Source organism: Asterias amurensis, chromosome 22, assembly GCF_032118995.1.
Source record: "Asterias amurensis chromosome 22, ASM3211899v1".
NCBI classification, from domain to species: domain Eukaryota; kingdom Metazoa; phylum Echinodermata; class Asteroidea; order Forcipulatida; family Asteriidae; genus Asterias; species Asterias amurensis.
The window spans coordinates 10,766,655-10,781,561 of NC_092669.1; the positions used below are offsets into that span (position 1 = coordinate 10,766,655).

The window sequence follows — 14,907 nt, forward strand, 5'->3', positions numbered from 1 at the left end:
ATGATCTGTACAGTCATCGTTGTGGCCTAGTGGATAAGGTTACAGTTTCGCGAGGACAAGATGTGAGGTTCGAGCCCCGGCACGGACCATGAGGTAAGCGAAATAAAGAAATAACCCACGTTTCTTCCACAGGAACATGTACAGGTCTTGACGCACGGAGAGGAGACGCAGCAGCAGGAGGCAACACGGAGGCGGCACCACGAGGAGGGGACGACACCGGGACCAGAGAGAGAGGGGGAGGCGGCACCGGGAAGAGAGGGGGAGGGGGGAGGCAAGATTTTTTCAATAAAATTTCATTTTTGGGGGAAAAAAAAAAAAAAATCACCGTTAATTTTTTTTTTAACGGTGAATTGAAATTTTAAAATCGCCTGAAACGCATGCTCGTTAATTTTGGTGAAAAAAATTGTTAGAAAAGTTTTTTTTACCAAAAACTTGCATTTTTTACGCATTTTTGGGAAATCATTTTCTTAAAATCGCTTGAAACGTACGCTCGTTAATTTTGGTGAAAATCGGTGAAAAAAAAAAAAATTCTAAGTGCAAAAGTCATGAAACTCAACAAAAAATTACGATTTACATCACTAAAACGTCCCCAAAATACTTCTAAACACCTTCACACTGCTTACACCGTTGTATTACATCAATCCAAACATTTCCTCTTCAAAATTCATCCAAAATGTACAACTTAACTCAAAAAACGGCCTTTAAATGCAACTTAATTGGCTTTAACAATGTGTATAGGCGTACGGTTCAACTTACAATAACAATACATACTACACGTAACGCATTTTCGTACTTCATTTCCAATTCCTGTACCTTTTTGTACCAATTACAAGACAATTAAGTCAGTTTACATACATTGCGATTCAAAAACAACTCAATTTCAACGAAAAAAACTCAGAAAACGAACACTTATTCACGTACATTTTCCCAGTAAATATTAAAGGAAAAATAGTCAGACACCCATCACTACCTGTATTACCACTTCTTAGAGACTGGGAACTAGACATAGATGGTTGCCATATATAAACAACATGTCCTGAGCACTTGAGTACAAAGTACACGATCTTTGAGCATCTAAAACTCTACCCAAGGATCTCTAACTGTGAGTAAATTACAAGATTCATAACAATATTGAGTAGCTAAGTTGTTTACAACGTTTGTGGTGTAACCAGAGATTGGGGAGGGAGGGGGAGGGGTAGCAAGTGGGGGAAAAGACATCATTTTACAGTTACACCATCTTGGGGCAAAGACATCATCTTACACGATCTTTGAGCATCTAAAACTCTACCAAAGGACTTCTTCCTGTGAGTAATTTACAAGATTCATAACAATATTGAGTAGCCAAGTTGTTAACAACGTTTGTGGTGTGGGCGGGGAGGGAGGGGGATGGCAAGTGGGGGGGGGGGGGGGTGGGGGCAAAGACATCATACACGATCTTTGAGCATCTAAAACTCTACCAAAGGATTTCTATATGTTTACTAGATTCATAACAATATTATGTAGCCAAGTTGTTAGGGGTGGGAGGGGGCCTAGTGGCAAGTGGGGCAAAAAGACATCATTTCAGAGAATGAAGTTTCATTTGAACTTGTCATTAAAAACGCAGTAGTGATGGAGAGCAGTAGTCTCTCGTAAAGCAGATTGCAAGATGGTTACGCGAGAGCTGTTTCTCTTTCACCGCAACAGACATTTTAACGACAATGTCCCCAAGTTTGTCTCATGTTTGAGGGCCCCCTCTGGTTACGCCACTTATTTTAAACTATGACAAACTAATCGCACCTTTTCATCTCTACATGTACACGTATGATGTAGGCAAACACACAAAAATGAAAGGGCACTCTAAGTTTTTAAATGGTAACAAAAGTGGCTTCCTATACGTGCTAAAGCGTTCCTATCCAACACTTAGTGATGCGCAAACTGTGTCAACATTCAGTATTTTCCTGTTAGGTATTGCGGAGCTTTAGGTGTGAGACAATTCCTAAACATTGTGCTGCGATTCAATAGGTGCGATCGTTTAGCTTCCCTGGGTCGATCCCAGTTTGCCCCCGGTGAGTTCAAATAGCTTTAATATCATTCCATTTAACATCTATTATCTATCGTTGCGGTACCCGCTGCCAAAACACAGGATTCGAACTGCCTCTAGCTACCAGGCAACATCGGTAGTCTAGTTGGTAAGACACTGCTCTAGAATTGCAAGGGTCGTGGGTTTGAATCCCACCCGAGTAACATGCCTGTGATATTTTTTCACAGGACTCGGGAAAGTACTGAGTATACAGTGCTAACACACATCGGTGTATCATGGGTAAAAAACAAAATTAATATCATTCCAGGGGCTCACCCGGGTCGGCCCCAGTTCCCTGCTTGTGGAACGAGTCACAATGGGGCTGGCCCCAGGTGCATGACGTCACTACGAGAGGGTGGGTGATGGTTCGTTTAGCTCTCGTCAGCAGGGGCTCATCCGAGTGAGCACCACAGGGGAAACTAATCGAACGCACCCAAAATGCAGCCAATCAGACCAGGAATATTGGAACGAACCCTGTCTCTTTTTGATAATGTGCTGAGTTCTTTTGAATGCATTACACAACACACAGAACCAAGGGTTAATGTCCCGTATCCAAAGGATGAATCAAAATCAACAAGTGTCTTGACCGGGACTAGAACCCACCGTTTGTGAATAGAAACATCAACGATGTATCAACATCAACAACAAAACTGGTTCATTTTGAATATGAAAGTTCACGGGTGTTAAGTTTCAGATAGTTAATTCTCTCTGAAATAAATCATTGGCTTGCTTGTGTGTTGATTGCCGCAATCAATATAAGCTCGATATGTTAGCGTTTCTGGGTCATTCTAATTCAAAGTTGGTTGTTTGTGTGTTGACTGATTTCACAAAACAATGAAGTTGGAATTGTCACAAGTAAAACTCTGATCCAATAACAAGTTTGTTCTGTAAAGAACCAGTGGTGTTACAACAACTTGACATTGGTGATCAATTAGTTTAAAGGTTTAAATACAATAACCAATACATTCTCTGCTTTATAAATGTTACAGAATAGTGTATAAGGATACATGCTTACTGGTGATCAAAAACACTAATTGTCTTATATTTTGAAATAATTTCAGGTTGAAACAAGAACTGGCACCCAAAGCAAACATTTTGAGGGAGACCGCCAACAAAGGGCTGGATGACTCGGTTGTGTGCCGGCATAATTTATCCGTAAGTACTTTTGCTCTAGTCAGTTTGTCTTGTTGTTCAACAACAAATTATTTACAGTTTATTTACACTGCCAGTTTCCCTTGTGGTTAACACTTGATAAAATCTAAAACCAAATCTTAATACCAACAATCGATACTATTGTTTGTCAGTTTCAACTTTCTCTTTCTAGAAGTGCCGTTAAAGTGAAAGTGTGAATGGCACAAAGTCTTAGACTTGAAAATAATTTGTTGACATTTGAAACGATTGAGCTGGGTTGGTGTGTAAATCTAGACAAACTTGATGTGGTCTTTGACAAAGCTACACCATACACCCATACCTGTGAGCCACTTTTGAAAGCATCACACAGATTCATTATTGTATACTACACTATACTAATTAATTGTTTTCCCAATTATTTTACAGATGTGTGCTGGCAGAAGGACTTCAGGAGAAGTATTCCAGGCAGAAACTCCTCGGCAATTAACTTTACTTGGCACCACTATGAAAAAGCTGAGCTGGAGAGTTCAATCAACCCCCAAATTTATTGGTCTTTGTAGGAAAGTTACACTCGCCAAGAGGATCGGTTAAGACACAATGCTTGAGTAAGAGTAATTCCAGCAACACTTTGTATTGCAGCTTAGCATTAGTATAAGAAATATGGAAATGGCAATTTGTTTTGTGCTTTCTGCTCATAAGTTGGTTGTTGTACGCTTTGCCAGCAATGGCACAAGTTACTTTAAATATTCTTCTGCCAGCACCAATTAATATGTACCTTACATCAACAGTCTCAATTAAAAGACTGATTATTAGTAAAGGTCTGTTTACAAAATGTAAGACTTCAACAAATTTACCTCATTGCTTTTTTGCACACTTTATTTGTATTTTAAAACATTTTCAGAGGAAGTGTGTTTGAGTCTAAAGCACAATATTGTAGGGCACCCGGGACTAGCAGAGAACATGGCCGGGGATGGATCGGGGTGATAGTCCAAGCCACGCCCCGCTACTGCCTTGCCGAGCAGGGGACTTGTTTGTTGTACATCCCTGGCTTTCCCCTGGGGCCTGGACTACAATAGGTGCAAACGATCCATATCCCACGGGGCAATTTACAGCAGACAATACCCAAGAAGAAAAGTATATTGCCATCTGAGTTTTTACATGGAGGGTTTGGTGTTCAAAACCATGTTTGAAAAAAATTACTTTGATATCAAAGTGTTTTGTTTGTGTGCACTGCAGCGTTTGACGACTCAAAGTTGCCGACAAATTGACTTGTGTGTCAAGGCCCTTTAAGTATCTTGATGATGAAGCCCTGTCAAAGTGTGTTTTTGTAAACAAACCTTTTTACAATTCATAAACAAAACAAAAAAAGCCTACCTTAATATCCTAGTATTGAATAGTTTACAGAGTTGGAAGTACGAGAAGCTTGTAGTAGAGAGATGATGATGTGTTTGAAGTCATGATGAAGCTGCAATCTAAGTGTTCTCATCACAGCCCTGGTGCAATCTCTTGTGAGGAAACTGCTGCTCTTCATCATCTTAATGAACCTGTACACAGGAATAAAAGAATCACAAATTGTATGAATTATAAGAGCCAATGATCAAATTTGACAGTCTGTATCTAAATTTAACCTTTATGTTCAAACAAATAGTGTACTGGTCTATTTATTATACTATTGTTAATCTGTGTAGGCTACAATGTTATAAACAATTTCATATCCCAATAGAAACCAGCTAAATTTAAACCAATAGTCTCTGAAGTAGAATTGTTCACAGGTGTAGTCAAAGTCTATTAAAGTAAAGGGTTTACTTCAGAACATTTTAAGTTTGTTTTATTGAAGAAAATAAAAAAACTAAAATGGAATTGAGCAGAAAACCTTGGAGTTGTTAACTTGTTTCACAACATTATTTAATAAGTGGGACATGTAGGTTGGTAATAAAATCAGGGAACATCTTTGGGGCGGTTCAAGAAAGAAAGAAAGAAAAGGGGGAGGTTGGGATGGAAGTACAAGGCTGATCTTTGGGCCGTTCAAGATGGATGGAAAAGGGGAGGTTGGAAGGGGGTACATCTTGGGCGTGGTTTTTGATGAACAGAAAAGAGGGGGTAGGATGGAGTACAAGGCTATTAGAAGAAGGGGTATATCTTGGGGGTGGTTCAAGATGCAAAGAAAGGGGAGGTAGAAGGGAGTACATCTTGGGGGCGGTTCAAGATGCACAGAAAGGGGAGGTGGAAGGGGGTACATCTTGGGGACGGTTCAAGATGAAAGGAAAGGGGAGGTGGAAGGGGGTACATCTTGGGGGCGGTTCAAGATGCACAGAAAGGGGAGGTGGAAGGGGGTACATCTTGGGGGCGGTTCAAGATGAAAGGAAAGGGGAGGTGGAAGGGGGTAAATCTTGGGGGCGGTTCAAGATGCACAGAAAGGGGAGGTGGAAGGGGGTACATCTTGGGGGCGGTTCAAGATGCACAGAAAGGGGAGGTGGAAGGGGGTACATCTTGGGGGCGGTTCAAGATGAAAGGAAAGGGGAGGTGGAAGGGGGTAAATCTTGGGGGCGGTTCAAGATGCACAGAAAGGGGAGGTGGAAGGGGGTACATCTTGGGGGCGGTTCAAGATGCACAGAAAGGGGAGGTGGAAGGGGGTACATCTTGGGGGCGGTTCAAGATGAAAGGAAAGGGGAGGTGGAAGGGGGTAAATCTTGGGGGCGGTTCAAGATGCACAGAAAGGGGAGGTGGAAGGGGGTACATCTTGGGGGCGGTTCAAGATGCACAGAAAGGGGAGGTGGAAGGGGGTACATCTTGGGGGCGGTTCAAGATGAAAGGAAAGGGGAGGTGGAAGGGGTAAATCTTGGGGGCGGTTCAAGATGCACAGAAAGGGGAGGTGGAAGGGGGTACATCTTGGGGGCGGTTCAAGATGCACAGAAAGGGGAGGTGGAAGGGGGTACATCTTGGGGGCGGTTCAAGATGCACAGAAAGGGGAGGTGGAAGGGGGTACATCTTGGGGGCGGTTCAAGATGAAAGGAAAGGGGAGGTGGAAGGGGGTAAATCTTGGGGGCGGTTCAAGATGCACAGAAATGGGAGGTGGAAGGGGGTACATCTTGGGGGCGGTTCAAGATGCACAGAAAGGGGAGGTGGAAGGGGGTACATCTTGGGGGCGGTTCAAGATGAAAGGAAAGGGGAGGTGGAAGGGGGTAAATCTTGGGGGCGGTTCAAGATGCACAGAAAGGGGAGGTGGAAGGGGGTACATCTTGGGGGCGGTTCAAGATGCACAGAAAGGGGAGGTGGAAGGGGGTACATCTTGGGGGCGGTTCAAGATGAAAGGAAAGGGGAGGTGGAAGGGGTAAATCTTGGGGGCGGTTCAAGATGCACAGAAAGGGGAGGTGGAAGGGGGTACATCTTGGGGGCGGTTCAAGATGCACAGAAAGGGGAGGTGGAAGGGGGTACATCTTGGGGGCGGTTCAAGATGCACAGAAAGGGGAGGTGGAAGGGGGTACTACATGGGGGCGGTTCAAGATGCACAGAAAGGGGAGGTGGAAGGGGGTACATCTTGGGGGCGGTTCAAGATGCACAGAAAGGGGAGGTGGAAGGGGGTAAATCTTGGGGGTGGTTTAAGATGAACAGAACAGAGGGGATTGGAATGGATGTATTTTAAGGTGACAAAAATAAAAAACCTTAATGAGTAAAATAAATTTTGAGATAATAGCCTGGGTGTCTTTAAAAAAAATGTGTCAGACGGCTATTTTGAAAAAAAAAAAGTAGAAGGCCCTCTTTCCTTTTTTCAAAAACGCAGGAGAATAAACATTTTTTTTTTTTTTATATTAGGCCTAAAGGTTGAAGGGGTAATCTTGGGAGCGGGTTCAGAATGACAGAAAAGAGGGAGGTTTGGATGGAAGTACAAGGCTTATAGTAGAAGAGAGTATATCTCTGGGGTGGTTCAAGATGGAAAGAAAAGGGGGAAGGTTGGCAGGATTGTACAAGGCAAGATTGACAGAAATCTGTGGCCGTGTTTGCGGTTTAGACAGGTTGGTACTAGCAGAAGGGAGGAGTAACAAGTTTAGGAACATTGAGGGGGCAACTTGACTTAGAAAAGCACAGTCAACACACTGTGAACAAAACTGGGCCCAGTTTCATAGAGCTGCTAAGCACAACAATTTCCTGAACATTAAATTTCTTCCTTGATGAAAACAATATTACCAACCAAATTTCCACCTACTTTTTAAGATAAGCAAACAACAGCTGAATACCAGTAACAAGCAAAGCAACATATGGACGTTTGGTTGTTAATCTTGTTTTTATCAAGGAAGAAATTTCATGCTAAGCAAATTTTTGTGTTTAGCAGCTCTATGAAATTGGGCCCTGGATCACAAGAAAAGTAAGCGAAATAAGTTGTAACTTACCAGTATTTGCAGTAATGAGTGCACAGTTGGAATTCTGTTGATAGTCTGTGATGGCTTAAATCGTGTTGTTGAGTCTCTTCCAGAATTGTACACAGTGACGTTACTTCAAGGGTTCCTAGAGAGGGGAAAGAATACAACAAATGTTTGAGTGAAAAGGTGTTTTTTGTTTTGAGATCTTACATGTTATTATTATTAAGGACACAAACTGTTTACATGGTTAAACGGAATGCTTAGTAAAAACGTAAGCATACATCAAATCATAGTTTTCTCTTATTTTAAACAACTGTTCCTTCCACCGTGATTGAACTGATAAGATCAATTTACAAGCAACGTGCCCAGAATGCTATAAGTATTGACCATATTTTTTCACATGCTATAAATTTTCACTGTTTTCAGATTTGAATATTATTGTTTGTTTGTTTGTTAAATATTTCCTTCAAGGGAACTCGGCAAACCACCGCAGAACCAACACTAAAAGAGGGCAAGGGGGCCAATCAGATATGGCCGGGATTGTAGTCATAAGTTAGGACGAGTAACTTGCCCTAACTCGAGATAAGACTATAGTCTTTAAAACTATTTTTGAAATCCACCCAGGCAGTTTGACCCTTGCACTATGATGTCAAGAATGTATCAAACGCTCATTATGTCCGTAGAAATTTAAAACTAAAAGAAATACTACAACAGTCAACAGTAGCAATGCAATGTACACGAAATCAAATGCCAACCAACGTGTACGAACTAATTCACCAATTAAGTTTTAGTTTAAAACCAATACAAAAGGGGTGCTATCAGTGTCCCTAGACACCTAGATACACACCAAGATTCTACCAGCTATTTCCAGACGAAATATCCATTACACTACACAAACAAATCGTTACTTACCGATGTTTTGTGATGAAAACATTTGGATTTTAACAACCATCGTGAGCAGACGACATTTTATACGAAGATAATGCATTGCACATGCGCAACGTCCGGGAACACAGCGCCCTCTCTCAATTGAACCACAGCGCCCCCAAGGTCGAAACAAATTGGCGTAAATTGAAGATAGCGCCCTCTGCGTTCAATAAATATATTAAGGTTTTGGAGATAATTTAAAAAAACGTTTGTACGCCCACATATGCATTTTTAGAGTATTTATATGATTAGATTTTGTTTAAAAAACACATAATATTCAAAGACTTATGTTTCTAGTTTTGTTCATTATTATTTCGATGAATTTTGACCACCACCCGCCCCCCCCCCCCAAAAAAAAAAAAACTCAAGGATTAACCCCGGACCTATTTTTCCAAATTCATGACAAAGTTGTAAACTATTGTTGATGTGTTTAATTCAAAATGCAAGGCTTCCAATCCACTGCATTTTACTACACATTAAAGGGGATTCAGGTGGGAACAAAACACAATGACCACAAAACTACTACAAATTAATAAACACTACAAATGGATGGATTCTGAGGCAGACTTTATGACTTTTAATCATATTTGTTGGAAATAATATTTATAATAAACCTCCATTGAAATTGCTAAAATACATTTGTGGTTATTTGTTTTGTCTCTGGCTGTTACAGACCCTATTCCAAATCCACAGTAATAACATTAAAAATCAAAATAGGAAAAATAATACATTATTTTAAACATTTTTATTATTCTACTTCCCTTTAAATTAATGACCAAACTTTATTTGTTTCTAATTTCACTAACTTTCGGGGAAGGTTGTATAACACTAAAATCAGTAAACCAGGTTACCCATAATTAATCCACTCAAATATATTTCACAATCATATCACTTTCAGAGAGCTGTTAAAGGAACACGTTGCCTTGGATCGGACGAGTTGGTCTATTAGAAGCGTTTGAAACCATTTGTTATGAAATGCATATTGTTAGAAAGATGTTGTAAAAGTAGAACATAATGATCACACAAGTGTCACTCGAAATTGCACGGTTTTCCTATCACAATCGGCCATTTATGGGAGTCAAAATTTTGACTCCCATAAATGGCTGACCGTGTTAGTCGACAGGGTAAAAAGAAAATCACGCAATTTCGAGGCACATTTGTGTAGATCATTGTATTCTACTTTTACAATATCTTTCTAACCATATACATTTTACAACAAACGGTTACAGAACGTTTTTCAAAGACCAACTCGACCGATCCAAGGCAACGTGTTCCTTTCAGCACCGAATTCAATTAGCGCTTTTCTATTGGGAACCAGTTACAAGTAATACACAAGACATGGCATTTTCACCGGTAACCATTTCTGCTAGGTAAACATTTTCCACGCTTAGCAAATTTCTGTGTTTAAAAGCTCTATACATAGTTTGTCCTATTAATAATTTGGTGTTCAGGATTCATAATTTGTGGAAATGAAACAAAGACAATGTGAAAATGAAAGACATATTTTTGAGTTATTCGAGTTAGGAAGCTTTGGGCAGTTATGAACAATTATTCCTACAGCATATGACCCCCCCCCCCCCCCACCCCCCTGTGCTTGGTTTTTTGTTAAGGACATCACATTAGAACGTTTCATTTAGTTCATGAAATGCAAGACTTAGATTCATGATAATAGTAAGAAGTTATTTTAATAAAGCGCTTTTCACACCCGAAGGGCATCTAAAAGCGCTGCAACATTATTACCCCTTGTCACTGGGCCATTTAATTCTAAACCATCTCAGCTCCCAACAGCCTGTGCAACAAATATGCGCTCCTCGGCTCAATCAATCACAAGAACCATCTATGCCCTCACAGGCACCCATTTACCCCTGGGTGGAGAGAAGTAATTATAGTTAAGTGTCTTGTTCAGGGACACAAGTGTCATGACCAGGATTCTAACCCACAATCTGCTGAACAGAAACACCAGAGCTTGAGTTTGGTGCTCTTATTCGCTCAGCCACGTCACCCCCAAATGATAGACTCTACACCAGTGTGTCCCTTTTCATGTCTCGAAACACAAAGAGTGTGGATTTCACAAAGAGTTAAGACTAGTTTTATCTCTAGTAGGAAGAGTTACCTATCCCCACTTAGGACAAGCCTTAAAGGCATTGGACACTATTGGTAATTGTCGATGACCAGTCTTCTCACTTAACATAATGCATAAAATAACAAACCTGTGAAAATTTGAGCTAGATCGGTCATCGAAGTGGCGAGATAGTAATGAAAGAAAAAACACCCTTGTCACCGGAAGTTGTGTGCTTTCAGATGATTGATTTCAAGACCTCCAATTATAAATCTGAGATCTCAAAATCAAATGTCTGGAAAAATACTTCTTTCTGGAAAATTTTGTTACTTCAGAGGGAGCCGTTTCTCACAATGTTTTATACTATCAGCCTCTTCCCATTACTCCTTACCAAGTACGGTTTTATGCTGATAATTATCTTTAGTAATTACCAATAGTGTCCACTGCCTTTAAGTTTTTAACATCTCCTATGACTAGTCCTTACTCTTTGTAAGATCGACCCCAGTTTTAAGACCTTATCCTCCGAAAGAAAGCCTCCGCAAGGGAATAATGCCAACAAGTAATTGTGAAAAGAAATAATTCTTGAAAACATTTAGGTTATGAAAAGGTATACCCTCCTTTGCGTGCAGTAATGTTTCCTTCCCCAAGAAACTTATTGCCGAATACAAATACAAACTAAACTTATTTTTTTTCATTGTTAAATCTAAAAACAATGGGCCAGTCAGCAGGTTAACACGTTCATAATATTATGTATAATTTTAATAAATTTGAATCTTTAACATTCGGTTCGTTTTAATACTTTTTACAAATATAATTTGTTAATAATAAATGGGTAGCGTACTAAACAAGCTTCATAATATATAGTACATGTAATTATATTCCTCATTTATGAACCTACCTTAATACAACTATAACAAAAACACAAACCATTGTATATATTTTTTCGTCACAGATAACATTTCTTTTCAAATTTTGTGTCGGGTAACTGGCGTGGTAGAGAGATTCAGTCCCCCCGAACTGTGTACAAACTTCTTCTGAAAGCGCCCTCTTTGAATTGACCTCCTCCACCCTCTGTTAGGCCTAACAGTAGGAGGGTTAATGTTGTTGTATAAGTCAGCTATAAACTGTGATGCTCTTAAATGTTGCATTACATTATGACATAGTAAGCCGACAACGAGGGCGAGCAAAGGAGACACAGACAGCGATTGAGCTCAACAGTTCTATACTATTAGATGGGAACCGGTCAAAACAATAAACATGACATCACACTTAGACTGGTATCCCTGTAAAGCAAAAATGTGTGCTTTCCAAAAATATCGCTATTGAATTTATTGCTAAGCAGAAGTTTGCAGGGAACCAACCAACAGACAGTACATATCACATGAAGTTTTAGCTGGTAAGCTGACCCTGCTAAGCAAGAGTTTTTGTGGTGAATGAAATAATGGTAGCCAGTCATTAACAATATACATCACATGATATTTAGCTGGTGAGCTGATTTTTTTTCTGTAAGTTGAAATTGAATAATATTACGTCCTTTTTGAACAAAGTCATTATGAGATAACTAGGAGGGAAATAATACTTAGAAAATGATATACAAAGAAATAATGTTGTTGGGGTTCAACCGAAAGTATTAATTACTGCACCACTCTTTGTTCCAACGCAAACAATTCCAGACAAAAACAAGCTCAAAATGCTGACCTTTTTTTTAAATGCAATACTTTTATGAAAGCATCTCTTTTTTTCTGGTACAAAACTAACATCTGCACAGACTTAAAAATATTCCAACTAGATACACATACAAAGGGCTGCTTCAAACCGGTTTGTACCAGTTCAAACTGGATTACATAACAGGTACAGACTCGTTCGAACCAGTACCTGCTGGTTTAGGATGGGTGTACAGGTAGTTTGTTGAATAAGTATTTCTACCGGCTGAAGCTGGTTACACTGTGCAGACTGGTCTGAACCAGTTTAATCTAGTTTACAATATCAAGTGCAAACCGGTCTGACCCACTTGCAGCTGGATTAGATCCACTTGCAGCTGGATTAGATCAAGTTAAAGACTGGTTTGCATTAGTTTGAACCAGTTTCAGCTACAAACTAGTCTAGACCAGTATATGCCGGTTCCAGTTTTATTAAATACAGGTAGACAGGTCCAAATCAGTAAATGTACAGACCGCTTTTAGCTGGATTAAATACAGATACAAACTGGTCACAACCAGTGTAATCCGGTTTACACTGGATTAAACAGGGGTTCAGACAAGCCTGAAGAAGCATATGTCAGTTGTAGATAGATTACATACAGGTTCAAACTGGACAGGACCGGATCTAACTGGTTTCAGCTGCTCAAAACTGGGTGGATAACAGTTTCCCCAACTCCTTTGAGACGGCCTCTTTACTTGTGCGTAACGTCAACCGGTACATCTGAAAAAAAAATAGAAACAAAATTGTACATCAAGACAAAAAATCCCATGAGCAAATGAGCAGTGTTCTCCTTTAATAGTGGTCCGCTGGCCAAATGCCGGTTAAAACATCCGTGGACCAGTCAGAATTCTCTCCAAGTAGTCCGGCTGGCTAGTCCAGTGTTGAAAATCGTCCCTATTTCGTTTGAAATATGGACTATTCAAAAAGCTGACGGACTACATGTAGCTAGTAAAATGACGAGCTAACTGGGGTGGATTTAACAAAGAGGACAATCTCGGACACATTTGGAACATCTCTCTCCACCATGCAAACTTTCAAATCCTTCTCATGTTCATCATGTTTACAGCAAACCTTACTAGATTGTATCTCCACGATGCAAAATTTAACTCCCTACCTAAAAGAACATAGCCATATAATATCTAAATAAATTTTTCACCACTCTTATAGGAAAACATTTTGTACACTTGTCTTAAATAATCACTAAGATAAATAATACGTACTACATGATCTGGGTAGACAGCCTAAATCACTTGAAGGCAGTGGACACTAATGGTAATTGTCACAGACTAGCCTTCACAGTTGGTGTATCTCAACATTATGCATAAAATAACAAACCTGTGAAAATTTGAGCTCAATCGGTCATCGAACTTGCGAGATAATAATGAAAGAAAAAGTTGTGTGCGTTTAGATGGTTGATTTTGAGACCTCAAGTTATAAATATGAGGTCTTGAAATCAAATCTGTGGAAAATTATTTCTTTCTCGAAAACTATGGCACAGAGGGAGCTGTTTCTCACAATGTTTTATACCACCAACCTCTCCCCATTACTCGTCACCAAGAAAGGTTTCATGATAATAATTATTTTGAGTAATTACCAATAGTGTCCACACCTTGAAGTGGCCGTCAGGCCTCGTGAGTTAAGCCTATTTTATACTTCCTGCGAAAAGGAATGCGATACAAATTTTGAAGCCACAAACTCGCAAGCAGCGGAAACAGGGCTGTGAGGTCCAAATTTGCAACGCACTCTCCAAAAAAAATCTATATAACAAATCTTGAAACTTACCAGAGCAGCCTTGTTTGGCTCTAAACGAAGCAACACCCCAATCTGGGCGCTCTTAGAGTGAACGATACCAGCGCAGACAAAGTTATCTGGGTTGGGATCAACACCTTCAAGAAGGCCTATCCCAAATCCAATCAACTGGTAAGAGTTAAACAAGAAAGAAACATTAAAATTTACAATACTTATAAATATTTTCAATTTTATTAACTTGAGATTCAAGTCGTCAGTTGCACCATGGAGTAAAAACAAATTAAACAAAATTGGTTGACCAATTAATAAATAATGTTGCTTAACTATTATCTGCTAAGCAAAAACTGAGCAGGATATCAGTCATGTATATGCGGAATTGTGTTTTGGCCATAACCTCATTATGATAAGCAAAATTGTTTTGTGCTTAGTACGATTTGCACTAAGGCAGCTCTATGAAATTATAAACTGTGCTTGCAGAGCGAGTGGCTCGGTCATACTCATAGGGTTAAGCGTGAAAAGGCCAGCCATTATCCCCCAGGGGGCAACCCAGGGGGCAACCCAGGGGGCAACCCAGGGGGCAACCCAGGGGGCAACCCAGGGGGCAACCAAGGGGGCAACCAAGGGGGCAACCAAGGGGGCAACCCAGGGGGCAACCCAGGGGGCAACCCAGGGGGCAACCAAGGGGGCAACCAAGGGGGCAACCCAGGGGGCAACCAAGGGGGCAACCAAGGGGGCAACCCAGGGGGCAACCAAGGGGGCAACCCAGGGGGCAACCCAGGGGGCAACCCAGGGGGCAACCAAGGGGGCAACCAAGGGGGCAACCCAGGGGGCAACCCAGGGGGCAACCCAGGGGGCAACCCAGGGGGCAACCAAGGGGGCAACCCAGGGGGCAACCCAGGGGGCAACCAAGGGGGCAACCAAGG

The 14,907-nt window shown here is 40.7% G+C and overlaps 2 protein-coding genes across 2 annotated transcripts in view; both read right to left on the reverse strand.

The window, feature by feature from the left end:
* Positions 1-4,565: 4,565 nt before the first annotated feature.
* Positions 4,566-8,525, reverse strand: LOC139953990 (uncharacterized). The gene is made up of 3 exons (XM_071953613.1): positions 8,461-8,525; positions 7,579-7,693; positions 4,566-4,734 (listed from the first exon to the last, which is right to left on the reverse strand). Exons 1-3 carry the CDS (start codon positions 8,498-8,500, stop codon positions 4,566-4,568), a joined length of 324 nt encoding a protein of 107 aa, XP_071809714.1. The 5' UTR covers positions 8,501-8,525.
* Positions 8,526-9,025: 500 nt separating this feature from the next.
* The window catches only part of LOC139953601 (AP-2 complex subunit alpha-2-like), a 42,527-nt gene continuing 36,645 nt past the window's right edge, over positions 9,026-14,907 (reverse strand). Inside the window, exons 25-26 of the mRNA XM_071953071.1 lie at positions 14,018-14,152; positions 9,026-12,955 (exon numbers count right to left, since the gene is read on the reverse strand). Coding sequence (XP_071809172.1) covers positions 12,878-12,955; positions 14,018-14,152 — 213 coding nt within the window. The 3' untranslated portion in view covers positions 9,026-12,877. The remainder of the gene's footprint in view (positions 12,956-14,017; positions 14,153-14,907) is intronic.

Coding starts and splice junctions, on each gene's coding strand:
- LOC139953990 (XM_071953613.1), bottom strand. CDS start 8,500: ATGGTTGTTAAAATCCAAATGTTTTCATCACAAAACATCG. Junction 7,694..8,460: donor GTTTTCATCACAAAACATCG/GTAAGTAACGAT, acceptor TCCCCTCTCTAG/GAACCCTTGAAGTAACGTCA. Junction 4,735..7,578: donor ACTCATTACTGCAAATACTG/GTAAGTTACAAC, acceptor TCCTGTGTACAG/GTTCATTAAGATGATGAAGA.